Genomic DNA, 17928 nt, shown 5'->3' with positions numbered 1-17928 from the left:
TTAATATGCCGATGAGGTCTGCAGAGTGGGCTCCATGTGTGTGTGTGTGTGTGTGTGTGTGTGTGTGTCGCAGACTGCAGTCCAGGCTGGGGATCCAGCTATCAACACATAAGGGAGCCCAAATGCAATGTCACATCTCCGCAATACACTGGCAGAGGATGTTCTCCCATATAATTCAATAAAGAACTGAAATGTCTTAGTGTGTGTGTGTGTGTGTGTGTGCACGTGCGCGTGCGCGTGAGAACAAGAAAGACAGACCCGTGCGGGTGTGTTATTAAGTCCAATGAGCAGATCCATTGTTCTAATCGACCGACACTACGACAACATTTCAGAGCGACGGTATCTCAACCCCGTTCGAACCGCATCAACCTTCAGTCTCGTCTGACTTCACACGGCTAACAGCTAGTTAGCCTCCCTGGGGCCGCTGCAGCAGAGCAGCTGGGAGGTGAGCAACACCTCAGCCAGCCGGAGATGACAGGCAGAGAACGCGTGTGCACACAAACACACACACACACGGCTGCAGCAGCGGCAGCATACAGTGCTGTATCAGCTCCCAGAGCCTGACCTACTGATTAGATGGAAGCGTCATCTTTGGGGCAACGCTATACTTTTACCTGATTGCATTTGGTGGTGAGCAGCAGGCTGACCACAGCGCATGGTTGGCATACTAAGTAGCATGAAACAACGTAACGCTGACAGTGAGCACGCTAAGACACGGCGGGTTTTGAATAATTGAGGGGGGAACAAGGTTCGGCCTGCACGGTCACTGGTTACTGTTGTACTTGAACTTGTGTGGCAATATCGCAGTGTAAGCAAAAATAGATTGTGAACTGTGACTTATGATAACATATCGGTTACAGTAGACGTTCATGGATCCACTTGTTAAGATTTTTTGGGTCTGGGTTCAGTGAGCTTCGCAACTGCTTCGAAACACGACTCGTATGAAGGGTACAGACGTAGCGCAACGCTAGCATATCTGAATGTGACCCGATTGGCCTCTTTGAGGAGACATGTGACTCACCTTGGCCACTTTGTGGTTGGCTGCCGTCTCGTGCGAGGTATTCTTGAGTCCTTCTTTGAGCTGGGTGATGAACAGGTCGTAGCCTTCTGTGTTGGACACGTCCACTTTCTCCTGACAGGCTGATAGCATTTGCTGGGCCTGGGGACAGACACACATACACACGCACACAATGAAGGCAGTGCTGTGCATACTCTTGCACCAAACGCACGGATGCTACACAAGCGGTTTTGTGCACATCCACACACAAAAAAACGCTACAGGCCTTCCACACATCAACGTGTGACAGTTTGTCTGTTGTGGACACTAAAAATACGATGATCTAATTCGGCCCACCGAGTCATTTGATTGGATTAGGTTGCTTGAAGTCACAACATGGAGACCAAAACAGATATAGACCCAACACGGCCAGAGCCGTGGTCAAACTACGCTGTCAGCTCATCAAAGCTCTTCAGACCTGCAGCAGGAGCGGCAGCGACTAAGTCTGCTGCGGGAGAGAGGAGCTCGGGGAGATGGAGGCAAATCAATACGGGCCAGCAGCACAAAGTACACACACGCGCGCGCGCGATGCCACACCCACTGAAGAGAAATGACTGTCATAAGCAGGCGTCCACAGACACGGGCTGGGTCCATTGTTTTGACTGAGGGCGTATCCAAGGGAGGTATGAGGGTGCCCTTAGCCGTGCACAGACTCACCGCTCGGTGGATTGATGGCCCATGTGGACGTCTAAGACTACAGTCTATACTTGTAATCCACCTTTAGAATAAGAAGACAATGGATTTGACTGCATTTAGGCCTTCTGCAAATGGGGTGGCCTAGCTTATCTAGAAATGCATGTCACACATTTGGGCAGGCAACCACAATCAACTGGCACACCCAGGAAGCATACCAATAGGATTTATTTCTAACAAGGATTTTCTAACTGATGTACAGTCCACATATTTAAGTTTCAATATTCCTATATGTTTAATGTATGCACCTCCCTGCCAAAGTAAATTCCTTGTTTGTGCAAACATTCATGGCAAATGAAATCCCTTCCGATTCTGATTCTGCACCCGTCAAAAGTTTGGGAAAATGTGTCCAAACTTTTGACTGGTACTTTGTACTTTTTTTTACATTAGAGGTACTTCAGGTGACCTTGATTATCGGTTTCATCCTATTGATATCGGAGCCTTGGTTTCAGAACTGGTCGTGTGGACTTTCAAGTGTTGGAGGAAGAACCGTACGTCGAGCGGTTTACAGCCCTCCGGAAAACAAAAGTCTGGACTACAAGCTCAGGCTTCTGATGGGCTGATAATGACACAGGAACCCGATTCAACAGCACATTTCAGAAGGACAAAAGAAAATCCCTGAGAAAGGCATGTTCTGATCATTCACAAGACATTTACTCCACTGTAATGGTTGTAAATATCTAATGGATGTATTCATCATTTATTATATTGTTCCATACTAAACTGCCACAACAACTGACATTGAGAGCGCTCAAAGTAGCAGTTTGACAAACGTTGTGCATCCATCATCTGGGCAAGGTTGAGAACAAAATGAGGCCAGGTGAAGCTGTAGGTCATTGATCCACTGATCAAATACGACTCACTTGAAAGTTGATGTGTAACCCAGCCATATAGATCCTATAGGTGGACACAGTTAACAATGGCCCAGATTACAAGGAGGAGAGGGTGGAAGAGGGCCATTCATTATTTTCCGGGGCAGTATACAGGAATGATCTTTGTGCTGGAAACCTTCACGCCGATCACCCGCTGACATTGAATGATGAATGTGGCGGTCCACGTTACACGCTCCACCCCCGGGTGTTGGTGCAGCCACAGCATTGTCCTCCTCCAGTCTTAGACGGAGGGGAGGGTGGATTCCCCACGGACGGGTCCATGGGTGGACCAGTTTGTCGGCATTTACAAGCACTACTCAAGTGATGGATGCGTGCCCTGAAGTAAATGTACTCCTACAGTAGATTTAAAGGCTCATATTCATCTGCATGCCATCATAAAGCGTGAACTTGCGCTAACAACAACATTTTTACATTAAGCCTACGTCCTAAATCAGCAATCGGGGGGGATGTTATTGATTTGGCCATCTCAAGCAGCACGCTTGTCTTCTACTCGCTGCCATGCGTGCCTGCGTCTTGGCGCTTGCAGTCTTACCTCGGTGACGGGCAGCTCCAGCTGGACCATGTCCTCAGGCTTGGCCACAGGGGCCTGCAGGGCCGTGTCCAGAAGCAGGATGCCATTGAGGTCCTTCCGGCAGCCGACCGCATAGTCATCCACAAACAGGACCTTGTCCACAGACGGGAAGTACTGACACCTGACGCGGCCCCCTGGTTTAGCTGGCGGGAATCAACCACAGAGAGCACAGCATTGAGGTAGGTGTTGAAGATCATTTACTTAAGCCTGGTTGAGACTAGAGTCTGGTAGGCAGGTGGAAACCTGACTTGAGGAAATAAGATTTCAATGTGTTGGATCAGCATAGCATAAAGATGTTCTTTTTTTTTTTATAGTCCTTGGACATTTTGAGTGATGTCATAGTTGTGTGTATTGGTTATGCAAGCATTTTGTGCAACTGGAGAAAAATACTACAAGTATCAGCAAGTTTTCATAGCCATCACATTAGCATTTATAGAACATTTGGTGAAACACTGTTTTTTTTCCTGCACCACACTGGGCAATAATAAACCCCTGACTAACATGTGTACATGGCATGCTACTACATCATGAGTATTTGGAGGACAGTGTGGGGTATTAAGCTGTAAACCTACAAACAGGTGTCTCTTATACCACTTTGAGAGATTCAGGTTGACTATGCTACAGAATTGTAATGCGTTCAATTAGCGGCTTGTAGTCATTTGATCTAAAGACAAGATATCATTTTTCCAAAGGTCTAGTTTCCTACAGAGGCTGTGTTTGTCCGTCACTCGATTCTGCAGGGAAAACATCTAAAGAGAACAAGCAGCTTCAGAACATGCATAGTTTCCCCATAGCCTAATTTCTGCACCATTTGGGTTGAGTCACCTTGTTTACTGTCAATATCCCGTTGTGTAACAAAAGGCTGCAGAGCATGGCCTTTAGAAGCAGTCAACAAATGTATTTGTAAGACAATGGAATTAGCCTCCTTCCTGTTGTAACCCATCAGCATTGATAACTGAGAATTTAGATTTAGTCAAATGTTATAGTTTTGTAATTGATTATAAGACCTGAAAGAGCCAAACCAGGTCTGCAATGTGTACGTTATGCAATTGCCGATCATATCAGCTTACTGACAAACAGACTAAGGTTATTTAACTGATCAAACAGGGACTTGACCCTTTCAAATGCAGTTTGACAGGCTTGCAATACAAATTACAATTTTATGCATGTGTTCATGTTTGTTACAGGTCTGATGTGAACTATAGAAGAAGCGAGCTGATAGCAGTTTTCAATATTGGATTCGGTATCCATCTCTCCTATTGAGAGATTCTCAGAATATATGTTGCAAGCACCAAATGCATAGAAAAAGTGTATAACGTGACACAAAGAGGTACTTGCTGAACCAGGACATCAACAGACAGTCCGCAGTTGCATCTCAACATAAGGGTGAGCCTTGTAAAACACAAGACTTTGTTTCAAACGAGACAATTTCTTATGAATCCATATACAACCTAAGAATTATGGAGAAAAAATATATTAAAATGCATTAGGAACTATGTGGATTCGATTAGCTAAGAACAATGTATAGCCTTTACATAGCCTAAATGGCAAGTTAGTAACGAGCTATCAAACTGTGTGGTTTTAAGAGAATAGTTGATATGCTTACTAGTTATAACATTTTAGGTTAGTCTATGTTGTGTCAAGCTGCCATTTTAAATTGTGACTATTGTCCCAATGTTGGCCTAGGCGTATGTACGATTTGATGCAGCTAGACTAGCTACACAGCAAGTCACCACCTTGCCATTGTAGCGAAGCTAGCTAACATTAGCAAGCGGCACCGACAATCACTGGCAATAACAGTGTGAACACAATAACAAGCTTGGTAGGTTGAGTAACGTTAACCCTAATACTGAGGGCAAAGTCAATGATTAAAACGAAAGCGCTGGCTTTATTTAACGTGAACTTGATTGTGGACATTTTAAATTTCAAAACATTCCGCACGATTAACCTCCAGTCAGTACTTCCCAATTTGAAGAACTAGATACACTCGCCCGTTTTTAACCATTGGCTGCAGACGTAATACAGTATACTAAGCTTAATTGGGTAGGCGAAGCAAGCGCTAACGAATCGCTGGCGCTATCACGCCTTAACCGTTCGCTAGCTATCTAGCTAAGCACGGGCAATTAGCAAAGACAATTTAATCAAACTAAACAACAAAGATAAACGCATGACAATAATTTTTTATGTTTGTCGACCGCTAGCTACACACTTAAAACGGCATGCGCTGCTTGAAAAGCTAAATGTTTGATGTACAGCTAGACCTAGTAGCACCACTGCTAACAGCAGGCTCCTTCACTCACACCTTGTACGCTAGCTAGCTAACTTTTTAAGATTAATGTTTTGATTTTTTCTTTAAGCTCTATTTACTGTACAGTAGGTACAATCGTGTTAACAAGACTATTCTTTTAATTTGGGATTATATAATTACTTAAACCATATTCACTCGGTTAACATTGTGTTAGCGATACACTACTGTAGTCATCCTTTGACCATTCCTGTTGTGTAAATGCAGGCGCTTGAAACACGCAACCCTCTACTGTAGTCCGTAGCCCATGATACACTAGCTCGCCAGCTCACTACCTAACAACAACAACAACAACAACAGCTTGACAGTGAAGTCCAAAAGATCACAGGGGGAATGTCTACAAGCTATCCAGACACATTTGACCTTATTACTACACTAGCCGAATCATAACATACACTTATCGGTCTGGTTTGAAGTTACTAGGCTACTAGCTCTAGCTAAACGTTTGGCTAATGTAGAGCTAACCTAGCAGGCTCGTGTTAGCCTAGCAGGCCCATGTTTTGACAAGTAGCTAGCTAAGTATCGCAGCCTGTCATTTACGTTAGCCAGCAAGCTAGCGTTAGCTGGCTAACATTAGCGAATAGTTATTTGAATCAGGTGATTGTCGGAACTATAAGCCAGCTAGTTGGCTAACCAGAAAGCAAACTATCCGTCATAATAGCTAACTGATATTTAAGAAGTTGGACTTACCATGCATAGCCGAGGCCTGTAGAATGGCGCCTGACGTGCCATCGATTACTTTGATACTACCCCGGCTAGTGACGGCCAGGATAGCGTTCAGGGCCGGGTGATAGGAAAGGCTTCGCAGGCCCTCCTCGTCGCAACGCAGGCAACCGTCTCTCAGTACAATCCAGTCTGAGGAGGTAGACGAGCAGGAGCCCGGCGAGGCCGCGGCCGCCATCTTTCCTTATTTTTCCCTTCCCTTCTATATCTTTTTAGGGTGCTCCGTTGATAAGAGTAAGATTGATAAATTCAAAAGCTGATCCCCAAACTACCGCTCCTCTACCACTGCTGACTCTCCTTCTGCGGCTTCTGCTCCTCCGCCTGTTAACGCAACAGTAGCTATTCACCATCAGTACTGAGAAGGCTACGAGCTCTGCTCTCTGTCAGATGGATGTCAGGTAAACGGAACTAGCGTAGCAGTTTTGCCATCTCACGCGATACCAGTTGGTGCACTACGATGTTTACGTTCGTAGATGTCAATTTCAGCGGCTCGGCACATTATATCAGCCTGACATTGTTTGTAAATATATACTTAATGTATTATGCATTTAGCCTTAACTGTACGTGTTTTGCGTTGTGTATCAATTTCCTTTCCAGCATGTCCCCTCTTCTAGGCAAACCTCCAGACCGATCTTTAAACCAAATACGTTGTTCCCACATCAAGTCGTTACGGTATGCATTTGGTCTGGTCCTGTGGACGAGTCAAACAAAGGGTTGCGAGGAACTCTGCACATCTCTAATCTGTGAAAGACCAATCACTCTTTAATGTATTAGTCTACCCAAGTAAGCCTGAAAAATTATCAGACTCGGCCTGAAGAAATTGAACTTCTATGGAGTTTCCAACCCAATAAACAGTAGTTTTACACATGTATTTTCCATATTTATTAGTCTGGATCAACCAGTTATATTAGTTTCGACATCCATGTACATGGAAACTCTTGCAACTAAAGATTTGGGACTAAACTATCATGCATCCATTGGGCTTCACCACCTCCTAATGAGTTTTACTTTGGATCATACTTATTTTTCACAAATGTATATGCTCTGCTACTATGAAACAATACAAAGTTATATACAGTAGTGAATACACAGAAAATACAATACAAGCACCTGACAAGTCAGATTGATAAAATATTTTCACTATAGTAAACTAATCAAATGCACCAAATTTAGTAAACATTTTATTTCACGCAAACTGCACATCTATCCCCTCACCCAGAATGTAACTCATAAGTTAAGAAATAAAAGTTTATATAAAAATGCTTGGATGGCCAACTCCATCCAATGGACATCCAATCCAATGTATTGCTCCATAGCAATACATTAAATATTACATAATGCCAAAACTTTCCACTTACAAAATAAACACATTTTAAACAATATTGGTGTCTACATCTTTTACTCCAAATTCAACTTCTGAACATTTGATATTTGGCACAACATTCTTCAATTGAACATTATCAGGCTAACTCAATAAACAAGTGAGACCCTTCTCTTATTACTTTCTATGTTTTATTGTTATGCTAATAATGAAGGCATGGGTTCTACTGTTGAATAGTATAGAATTTAAATGCAAAGCGTTCCTAAAATCAAGGGAATTTTATTCAGTACACAATTACATCAGTGATACATCAATACACTGATGTAACTTAAACCTCATGTCCCCATGATCTAATATAGGATTGTAAACAGGGTTAAAAGAGAAGGGAAAAGAATAAGACATTTGGAAATACTTCCCAAACTTCTTATTTTCACCATGGACTGAATTATTTTGTGTCTTTTCACGGTGCTTTGTGCAAGTATCCAAACAAAAGTTAGTAAGTGGCCATGTGTCCAATCACACTCCGGTATATAGCGACAGGAAGTAGATATACAAAAGAAAAATGGGGTATATGAGAAGTGGCTTCTTGGTTTTGAATTCATCCCCAACAAGCAGTGAAGCAGCACTGTAGGCAGCCCAGAATACACCACAAAGCTAAAAAGTAGAAAAAGATTCACAGATTCAATCACAACAATTAGAGACGTATACTCTTACCTCTACATATCATTCAATAATCTATGCATAAAACATTTAAAACGTTGTATAGTATTGACATTTTAGATGTTCTAAATTTAAATGCTATTTTTCTGACATGCAAGCATCAACACTGGAACACAGTTAGAGAACAAGAGCTGACCACAAGATTTACCTTTATTAGTGTAGAAAATATGTCGAACGTCCCAATGACCAAAAGCAATGGGGCTATTACAATGAGCGGGAGAAGGGAGTATCCAATCACACCAAGGACTTGTCCATAAGACACCTATTTAAAATAAAAGAGTTGTGAATTGCAAAATAGAATTCTTGATAAAACGTGTAGATTTGTTTACTTTAAGACAATAACAGACACTTTAAAACCTATAGGTTAAGCGTTGGAAATACACACAACCGATTTGTGGTTCAGGAGTATCTGCTTTTTGTTCTTTTATATGTAAACTTCTATTAACCTTACCTCGCCACCAAGCACACGGGCAAGCAAAAAGATTGTTAAAGATCCAAATATCCAGATGGTAATAATCCATGACACAACCTTAAAAAAGACAGAGGAACAGATGAGGAGGTGGTATCAAAGAAAGTTATGTCCATTTCAATTTTAGTTTAAATATTGAGTTGCCTGATATAATGCTGTGTGACGTGGCTTAGTTTCAGAAAGACCCTTAGTTGCTATTATCAGCTCCAGTACAAGTTACTGAAGACACAAAGTAATTGTAATAGCTGTAGTAATGTTTTATTTCAGTCCCTATCCAAAAAAGATTCCAAACGGAATTCACATAGAAATAAATAACAATAAGGCATTACATTACCTGAAGGTAAAAATAGGGCACAGTGCTATTATTTGGTTGCTAAATTGTGTGTTACTAGTATATACATGTTTTAACTACCAATATGCAGCCACCTCATTATTACATAGTATAACATAATCAAGGGTACAGTGATGAGGTCAGACTAAGTTATAGGTCCTTCTTACCCTGAACTGGCCATAGATGGAGATCATAGAGAACAAGAGAACCACAGCCAATGGACCCCAGAAGTCAGGGTTGTCCCGCACAACCTGCCGGTTGAAGCCCAGAGAGGGCATTGGCATCAGCACACATCGGACCTTGTAGTAGATGTCCTTCAGATCAATGTCCAGCTCCTCCCTAATAAATCAGAACAATACAAGAGAGATATTGGGGGCATTTTAGTAGGTATCAACTCAAAATTAACCATCAGTCTCACCACTATCCATATGAAGCAAAAACAAGGCGCATATATTTTTTAAGTACTCACAAAAGAGGCTTATTGTCTTCTGTTTCATCTTCTTCTACTTCCAGTAACCAGCCATAACCTCGTTGCCTCAGGAACGTAGTTGCATAGGGGTCTTTTGCACTGTCATTGCCAATGTTCAGTTTGATATCTGGAGCATCAATGGTACCGCTCAGCTCTATAGGACAATAATAGATGCAATTAGATAATAACAAATCTAGATGCATGGACTAACCCACTATGATTGAACTAATAACATAACTTGAATCAAAAATAGGTCTTCTAACAGTTTATTCAAAGGCATAAGACATTTTGACAGAAGCAAAAACGTCTAGGCTTATGTTGTATTATTCACTGAAAATAATGCAACTGTAGTTTATTACAGCTCATTCATACTTCTGTCCCTTACTGAAATGCCATTATCTATTAGCTATGCCATTACTGCCATTAGCAATCTACCTTCAGTAACAACATCATTTGCAGTATTATACCGACTTACCATCTGTTAAATCTCACAGTAGATATACAGCTAGCACTACCTATATTTCGGGAAACACGTCTTTCACTAAAGAATATATACATTTCTCGCGAGCTATGCTACTGTCCGAAAACAATAAATCAGTATGACTGACTTGTGTATGCTGACATAGAATAACTCAGATTTACAGAAATAACGAGGTACTGTAAACAGAGAGTCACCTGACTTTTCTGGGCCTGCTACGTGCTAACACTTACCCTCGCCTTCAGTCGATGAGACGAAGGTAAAATCTCCGTTTGTGGGAGAGAACTGCATTGTTGATGTTGTCCCCACAAGTCTTTAAGTTCGAGTAACTGACATTTACATTAGTTGTTTCATTAACTCGCTTGAAACAAATTAACACAACGCTGTCATTAAACGTGTTTCACGATATTTAGTTAGATTTCGATTCCATTCTGTTGATTTGATGGCTCTCCATAACACAGCAACTACAAGCAGGAAGTGCAGGGGAAGCTGGGAAAGAGGACACGTCAAATCCCCGATGCTGAGCAGATAATAGCACCATCTAGTGTTTATTGTATTAGTTGGCAAAATAAACTTGTGAAGTGAAGAATTTGGATGTGCCTGTTTTTCCTAAAAGCAGTCAAATGTGAGCATGCACTGTGCATACGATGTTTGTTAACAATAAACTCGTGCAATTTACCAATGTACGCAGGTGTAGGCTACATTACTCTGTTCTTATTTTTTGCACTGACTTAACACGAAATCAGAAGTTGACACAACTGGTAGCTTACTTTTTCAAAACCAATAAAACTGAATTTGGAGTTTCACAATGGATCAGGCGGGCTGCAAACCAACAATGGTTTATAATAGTTCCCATCTCTAATAGTCTTCTTTTGAATTATAGTTGCATTTATACTTCATTTGTCGAATACATGCATACAACTGCAATTATTTAAAGGTACATGGGTATTTATTTTGTTTAAAAAAAAGTCTGTCCCGTATAAACATGTTGTGTAAGCTAATGAGGTCCTTGGAGAGTTGTTAAGTAACACAGAAAGCTCACTGCCAGTGGAATGTCAATTTTTTTTTTTTGAAGCGGCCAACTTCTTTCCAGTCAATCCTGTTCCAGCCAATCTCCTTTGACGAGGCGGTATTTTTTCATTGAAACCTTGTCAATCAAACTTGAACTGGAAGAAGAGCTGAAGTTCAGAAAATAGAGACACGGTGATGCTGTTTCTCATATTTGCATGTATTACTTTTTGCAGTTTTTACTTTTTGCAGTTACTTTTTGCAGTTTTAACTTGTAACAGAAAATGTTTAATACGGGGAGAAGTTCCAAAGAGTCCATATAATATTGGGGGGAACTGCTACTCTCGGGAAACTTCCGGCTCCTCAACTGGTTGCAGTTCCCCCATAAATCCATGAGGGCGCTAACGTGCGAGTGCAAAATGAATGGAAGTCTATGGAGCTATTACCCCTGAAAATCCACTTTTCTCAGGGTATACTTTTTTGTCTAGTAATTTGAATGTTGAATTCGAAAGGAGAAGCAAAAACATATACACTGCTGAGTGTTTTTTTTTAAAGTCGTTCTACATATATAAGGTTGTTGTTCTAAAAATTAATTTCTCATCGCCCTGCTACTGCCGTCGAAGACGCCGCCGGTTCATCCCATTCGCCGTTTGCGGTTAAACAACGGAGTTTATCATCGCTGAACCGGGCCGAGTTCGATGACCGGCTGACCAGAGTGAGACCCCGGATAGCGAGGCAAAACATCACGTTCCGTGAGGCGTTCAGCTGGGCTATTTGTCTAAGGTAAGCTTGCATAGCCTGTATAGTAAATCGTTATATTTCAGTGTTTTCAGACTAAAATATAGTGTAGTTATGTTCTATGCATAATTTTCTATGTATGGTGTTTCTTTGTAAATACCTTGCCACGTGGGATTTGTTCATGACAATCAGCTTCAGCTATCGTGTGGGCTCATGCACCGTGGCACGTATTTTTTGGGACAGTGTCTAAAGCCATTTGAGACCGCCTGGTGGAGGAGTTCAGGCCTGTGCCAACCAAGCAGGACTGGAGGGACATTGATGAAGGCTTTTTTCAGAGGTGGCACTTCCCAAACTGCCTGGGTTCCATCATGTCATCCAGACCCCTGCCCCTCTGGAGCAGAGCCACGTGGACCACTGCCACATGTCTTTGTGGGTGATGAGGCCTTTCCTCTGCGGAGCAACCTCATGCACCCCTTCCCTGGGACAAACCTTGCTAGGGAGAAGAGGCTGCTCAACTACCGGCTCAGCCGTGCCAGGTTGACAGTCGAGTGTGCCTTTGGTATACTCCAGCCAGTGGAAAATGTATCGGCGCGTCATTGGTGTCAACTCGGCAAAGGCGGAGGCGGGTATGAAGGCCACATGCATCCTCCACATCTATATCCGGAGGTCCAGGAGAGGGGCCAGGGGAGGTCCAGCAGCCTGACCTGGCCAGCAGGAGTCGGCAGGCACTTCAAGCAATTTGCATGAGGGATGCATTCACTGCATATGTCAATGCATAAGGTGCAGTGCCCTGGCAGCAATATGTTGTATAGCCCATGTCATCAAGAAACAAAGGCTCTTTTAAGAGCCACCCACATTAATCACAAAAAAAGCTAACAGCTCCAGAATGTTTCTTTTCATAAAATATGAGCTTAAATCATTGTGCGGCCATGTTGTTTTTCTTATCATTATACATTTTCACCACTGACCTTTGATAGTAAATAATCGTATCTTAATACTTAACACCCCAATTCAATAAAAAAACAAAGTTCTGTCAGTGACAATTTTCTTTAATTATACGTCACTGTGTGGCCTGCCTCTCTGCCTCAAAAGACATGCGGTGAATATTACATTTTAATTCTGACCGCTTAGCTGGTGGCAGTCTTTTGAGCGCAGGGAAAAGGCTTTAAAAAAAACAAAGGTCATCATCTGCTTGAGGTAGTGGTTGAGATTGAGAAGCAGGTGCCTGTGCTTTTTCGAGAGCACCAAGCATCCTCTCCTCAAATGATGACAGCCTCTCTTTCCACACCTTCTTTTGGCCAGAGGATGCTGAGGGCTGACTACTCGTTGCAGCCCGACTAGCAGGGGAAGCTCTGGCCTCACTGGCAGGGGTTTCTGTCTGGCTGTCTGCTCTACTTCATCCTCACTGGCAGTGAGCTGGCTGGCTGGGGACTCTGATGTGGCAGGCCTCTGGAAGTTGCTGCTGGAGTCCCTGTACTCCATAAATGGAGCCAGGAACCCTATCACAGCAGCATATTTCCACATGTACAAAAATCCACCAGCACTGACAACGTCGGCAACCCTGCGCCATGCATCATTCGTTTTGTTAATGTCTCTGAACGAAAACAGACATATCGAACAGGACTGGGTACGCAGCCACACAGACGATTCGTTTCTCCTCCATCTTGAAACTGAAAGCTAGAAATGTTTACCATGGTTGCTACTTTACGAGAAACAAGAAACAAAACACAGTTTAATCTTTCATAGTTTATTGACGTATGTTAATAAAATTATTTTTGCAATTTCAGAGTTATGTTACATCTGTTATGTGCACTTTAATAAATTAATTTCAAAGAAATAAGAATGTTAACATTATCAAGCTTCTAAGGCCATTTGTGTGCAATAAATTACTGTAGGGTGGTAGAGAATAAACAACTGTAGCATTAGGTTGCAAGAGGGTGAGTTATGTTTCTGGTATCTAAATATCCTAGAAAACCAGGCCTACTACAGTTGGAGTCTAATTAAGAGTACCTACATACAATAAGCAGACCAATGAGAAAATGAAATAACTATGATGAAATGCACCAAAGGCCCCAATAAGTATTCAAAGAATTACAAATTAAAATAGAAAATAAATAATTCTGTGAAGGGAATATGACACTTCTGCATATCAAAAGACTTCCCCAGAACATCCCCAAAATATATTCAATGCTTAGTCCTGCTTCCAATGGAGTTATCTGCTGTGTAAGTCACTCTTCTCTCAGCACAGTGTCTTCACTATGTTTCTGAGACAAGCTTCATAGCTGAGTAAAACCACCAGTCACATTTGCAGGTTCCTTAACATCTTCACAATTGTGCTTTCAAGTTGTTACATCATACCATACATATCGCTCCTACACAGGCCATTTCTATGCAAGATCCTTTGTCAAACAGCTACAGTATGAATATTTTTCAGGTCACATATAAACACAAATCATACACGTTACATTCTACACAATATTATTAATTGGCTAAGCAAATGTACTTATGTACCATAAAAATGAAAGCACAAACAAAGTAGGTTCAATGAAAACTGTCATCACCAAATCCTTTAAGACTGCTCTGCCCATTCCTACATCAAGAACAACAAGGTGCAACAAGAGAAAAACAAGATGGCTGACAGTACTTGTGCATATTTCTCATTTAAGAGAAGTCATCTGTGTTCAGGCAGGTTGGCAACAACAGTGCTTCTGCCTCAGGGCAGGGGACATCGAAGTGAAAGACTGAAATGACATTCAGCAATTGTTGACCTCAAACATGACTGTAACGTACAGTATTTGCATACTGTTTTCAATATGGCAGACTTCTGACTGATTGTAATATGATATTGTGAAGATAATGGAGGTTGGACAATGGACACCAGCACCAGTGGCCTTTAGCTAGACATCACAAAGATGTGTCACCCATATAAAGCGTCAAAGAGGACAACTTAAATAATGGTGAAAACCAAACCCAGTTTTATGTGTCGTTATCCAATTGTCAAATCCTGCTTGTAAAGATAATATCATTTATTATACCATCAACTGGTCCTATTTCAGTCATGTGTGATGTTATTCATAAGCCATCGTTATCTTATCCTAGTAACTGAATCAAATAATGTAACATATTGGCACATATAGATTTGAGCATCCAATCAATCTATTGGATTTGTCATTGATGTGGAATTGCCTGACAAGATCCTGATCAATTAGAACATTTGAACAATTTAATATGTTCTAGCAAATTAATACAGTTGGGTTAGGTTAACAACCTTGTTAATTCATTCATAATAATTTTGTTACGGGTTGGATTACTAGGCGTATTACTCGCCACTCATTGTTTTTGAGGATATACAACTTCAACATACAGAGAAGCAGAGGCTATCCATTATTTCTGGGACAGTGTTGAAAACAAGACAGTATAGTGCTGTTGTCAGCTGGGCTGCAGTAGGAGTTTGCATTGTAAGAATCTGAAAGGGCTGCAAAAACCTTCGGGCATGCAGTGTTTCATGCACGGCTGAGAGGTGACAAAGTACTGTGTCTTGACTGATCACCTTTGTTCTCTCCTTCTCTCCTACACCCCACACTCCCACCTTACCATCCCATCCACCAATACCACATGTTCTCTACACACAAGCTTCTTTTTGTTTTTCTTTATTCAGGACATACTGTAACACCATGCAATGGTTTGTACTACATGACATGAACAACCCCCGTCTGAACAACCCCCCCCCCCCCTCCCCCCAAAGAAGCAAACAGCAGTATCTGAGTTTGGTTTGTCCAGTAAGATAAGGGGTGGCACTGTGTAGTTGATTGTGTGTGTGTTAGGGTTGTTAGCTTTCTAAACCAGGAATCTGGTCAATGTTTATGTTGGTTATTTTAGCCTTATGTGGGGGGGCTGGTTCAGGGATTCATCGCTGCCTGTTGTAGGAGTCCGTGGGCCTGCCAGGCTGCTAGACGACCCCCCCTCAGTTTGCAGGTCAGATAATTTGTTGATGCCCGATTTGGGATGACACAGGAAGTCAGTATCTTGGGACAGGAAGTCAAAGCACTCCTCAGCCGGCTCCAGCTCTGTGTCACCAATGAAGAGTTCTGTTTCACCCCAGGTTTTGCTACCACCAACAGAGTTGCCCTGGGAACCATCTCTGCTGCTATCATTGCTCTTGTTGAGCAGTGAGGTCATACAAGAGGAGCGGTCTGCAAAGGTCTGGGTGAGGTTGTGGGCAGAAAGGGACTTTCCCAGGCCTGCTCCGCTGTCTGAGGTCTGCCCATCTGGGCCAGAGGAGAGCAGTAGCAGGGAGTCTACCTCCAGGCTCAGGTGCCGTCTCCAGGAACCTTCTTCTCTCAGACTGGGTTTACCCCTCAGACGCACCCCTATCTGGGCACATGCCTCATCCTCCACAGAGGTGCCCAGGCTCTCCCCCATGTCTCCTCCCGGAGGAGCATCCAAGACTAGCCCCTCTGGGCGTCTGAGACGGGGGGCAATCACAGGGGGCAGCTGGAGGGTGGTTGTCAGCCCTCCCCCAGCTGAGGGCGGAGGTGGGGGCAGGTCGGGGAAGTGTGCCTGCCGGGGCGGGGCTGGGAAGCTGTTGGGCGTGGTTAGCGCCGGGTAGGGGCTGTCTGGGGGCAGCAAGGGCGAGGGGGTGAGAGAGGCAGTGGAGGGTGGGTAGGAGGGTGGCTCGCTGTCTGGGGGGAGCTCATTGGAGGGCGCCAAGATGAGGCGCAGGCCCCGTGGAAGGTTGGATTTCAGTGAGCGGGATAAGCCCCCACCACCTCCGAGCCCATCACAGACGCCACCCTGGGGGGTCGGGGAGCAGTTGAACATGGAGCTCTGGTAGGCAGAGGTTCGGTGATGGTCCAGCTCAAAGAGCGGCAACGAGGAGAGGGTGAGGGCGGACGAACCTTTCTGCAGCGCCTGACGGTAAACGTCCAGCAGAGAGTCCAGCTTAGACTCGATGGACGTCACCTGGGAGAGAGAGAGAAAGAGAGAGAGAGAAAGAGAGAGAGAAAGAAAGAAAAAGAGTAAGAGAGAGAGAAGAAAAAAAGACAGATACATATATAGCAAGAGAAAAAGAGATAACGGGGAAGGGAATTGCTTTAAACAAAAAAACGAAACAAAAAAACATTCCATTCAACGTAAAACGAAATGGCCGGAATGTCGGGAGTCATCACACAAACACCTACACACACAAACTCACCTGTCTCTCCACCTTACACACGCGACCCAACATACTCATGTCCTCTAGTGGGTCCCCATCAGACTGAAGCTTGTCTTTGATTTTCTTGTCCATGGAAATCTGTCCCTTTCCCAGTATCTGGTCCACCCTGTATCGCACACACACAGACACTAGTGTTAATCACAGATGGAGGGAAAGTATATCTTTTAAGAGGGTGTCCGAGCCACTTTGTAGGAATACTCCACAGCAGCCAACACACCTACTTCTAATAACAAGCATGTTAGTGTTAGGATTGGGACAAAGACCATAACAACATTCTATGGTTATTTAAAAGGAAATCCACACAATAAGGTACATTGCAGGCTATTATTCATTCAGTGGTTCTACACTACAGTTATCTGGATTCCCATTGCACCATGTGTAATCTAGAGAATCTAGATGTATATGATATGATATTATCCGAATGTGATCGTAAGATCTTTGCTTAGTTTCAATTCTGAGAGAGCGGGATATTTCATTCGTTAAATACTGTAGTAGTCCCCAAACATGCAAAAGTTGAGTTTGAATCACACACACACGGACGCACAACCTTTTCTACCACACACTCAGGGCGAGAGGGACGTTACACACAGCTGAAACGTTTCACACGTTGGTGAAAACATTTCTAGACACATGGTGTCATAGTGTCTAAATCTGCATAGCTAGGACCTAACCCCTGGCCTGAGGGCTTCCTCCTGGTCTGGCTGTAATATAAGTGCAGGGCAGGGGAAGACATGTTCCTGGGCTTGCTGCTCAGGCTGGCCTGTTGGTGACCGCCCAGTCCCGAGGCCAGTCTGTGTGGGAGAGACATGGGGGGGGTCAGATTGAGTCGAGTCACACACACATAACCAGACACACACAAACACACATTCTTAAACATGCACACACACACACACACCGTCAATTTAAGGCAACACTAATGACCTTTTTTTGTGTATTT

At 43.1% G+C, this 17928-nt stretch overlaps 3 protein-coding genes and 1 long non-coding RNA gene across 26 annotated transcripts in view; 1 reads left to right on the top strand and 3 right to left on the bottom strand.

The window, feature by feature from the left end:
* Nucleotides 1-6632, bottom strand: part of birc6 (baculoviral IAP repeat containing 6) — a 96606-nt gene extending 89974 nt beyond the window's left edge. For all 18 annotated transcript variants that reach the window (XM_084667036.1, XM_084667047.1, XM_084667044.1 and 15 more), the window contains exons 1-3: nt 6210-6632; nt 3176-3357; nt 1022-1159 (exon numbers count right to left, since the gene is read on the bottom strand). In XM_084667036.1, coding sequence (XP_084523162.1) covers nt 1022-1159; nt 3176-3357; nt 6210-6420 — 531 coding nt within the window. In that variant the 5' untranslated portion in view covers nt 6421-6632. The remainder of the gene's footprint in view (nt 1-1021; nt 1160-3175; nt 3358-6209) is intronic.
* Nucleotides 6633-7100: 468 nt separating this feature from the next.
* On the bottom strand, nt 7101-10508 carry yipf4 (Yip1 domain family, member 4). Its single transcript, XM_084667056.1, has 6 exons — nt 10264-10508; nt 9553-9706; nt 9251-9422; nt 8735-8812; nt 8432-8545; nt 7101-8217 (listed from the first exon to the last, which is right to left on the bottom strand). The coding sequence occupies exons 1-6, from the start codon at nt 10319-10321 to the stop codon at nt 8080-8082; spliced, it is 714 nt and encodes a 237-aa protein (XP_084523182.1). The 5' UTR covers nt 10322-10508; the 3' UTR covers nt 7101-8079.
* An 835-nt stretch (nt 10509-11343) lies between these two features.
* LOC146268105 (uncharacterized) lies at nt 11344-12696 on the top strand. 2 transcript variants are annotated; one of them, XR_014768821.1, is made up of 3 exons: nt 11347-11508; nt 11662-11821; nt 11969-12696. It is a non-coding gene; the product is annotated as an uncharacterized LOC146268105 (long non-coding RNA). The 2 variants fall into 2 exon arrangements; XR_014768820.1 differs by having other exon boundaries at nt 11344-11821.
* Nucleotides 12697-13518: 822 nt separating this feature from the next.
* Nucleotides 13519-17928, bottom strand: part of kcnq5a (potassium voltage-gated channel, KQT-like subfamily, member 5a) — a 57517-nt gene continuing 53107 nt past the window's right edge. For 3 of the 5 annotated variants that reach the window (XM_084709252.1, XM_084709253.1, XM_084709251.1), the window contains 2 exons: nt 16971-17097; nt 13519-16738 (listed from right to left, as the gene is read on the bottom strand). In XM_084709252.1, coding sequence (XP_084565378.1) covers nt 15647-16738; nt 16971-17097 — 1219 coding nt within the window. In that variant the 3' untranslated portion in view covers nt 13519-15646. Of the gene's footprint in view, nt 16739-16970; nt 17098-17662; nt 17783-17928 lie in introns of all 5 variants that reach the window. The other 2 variants (XM_084709249.1, XM_084709250.1) reach the window with 1 other exon arrangement.

This window comes from Hypomesus nipponensis, chromosome 11 (genome assembly GCF_054491055.1).
Source record: "Hypomesus nipponensis isolate SF chromosome 11, ASM5449105v1, whole genome shotgun sequence".
Classification (NCBI taxonomy): Eukaryota; Metazoa; Chordata; class Actinopteri; order Osmeriformes; family Osmeridae; genus Hypomesus; species Hypomesus nipponensis.
The sequence above is the reverse complement of the archived record's forward strand: the minus strand, read 5'-3'. Positions and strand labels throughout refer to the sequence as shown.

Coding starts and splice junctions, on each gene's coding strand:
- yipf4 (XM_084667056.1), bottom strand. CDS start 10,321: ATGCAGTTCTCTCCCACAAACGGAGATTTTACCTTCGTCTCATCGACT. Junction 8,546..8,734: donor CCCGTGTGCTTGGTGGCGAG/GTAAGGTTAATA, acceptor TATTTTAAATAG/GTGTCTTATGGACAAGTCCT. Junction 8,218..8,431: donor TATTTTCTACACTAATAAAG/GTAAATCTTGTG, acceptor TCTACTTTTTAG/CTTTGTGGTGTATTCTGGGC.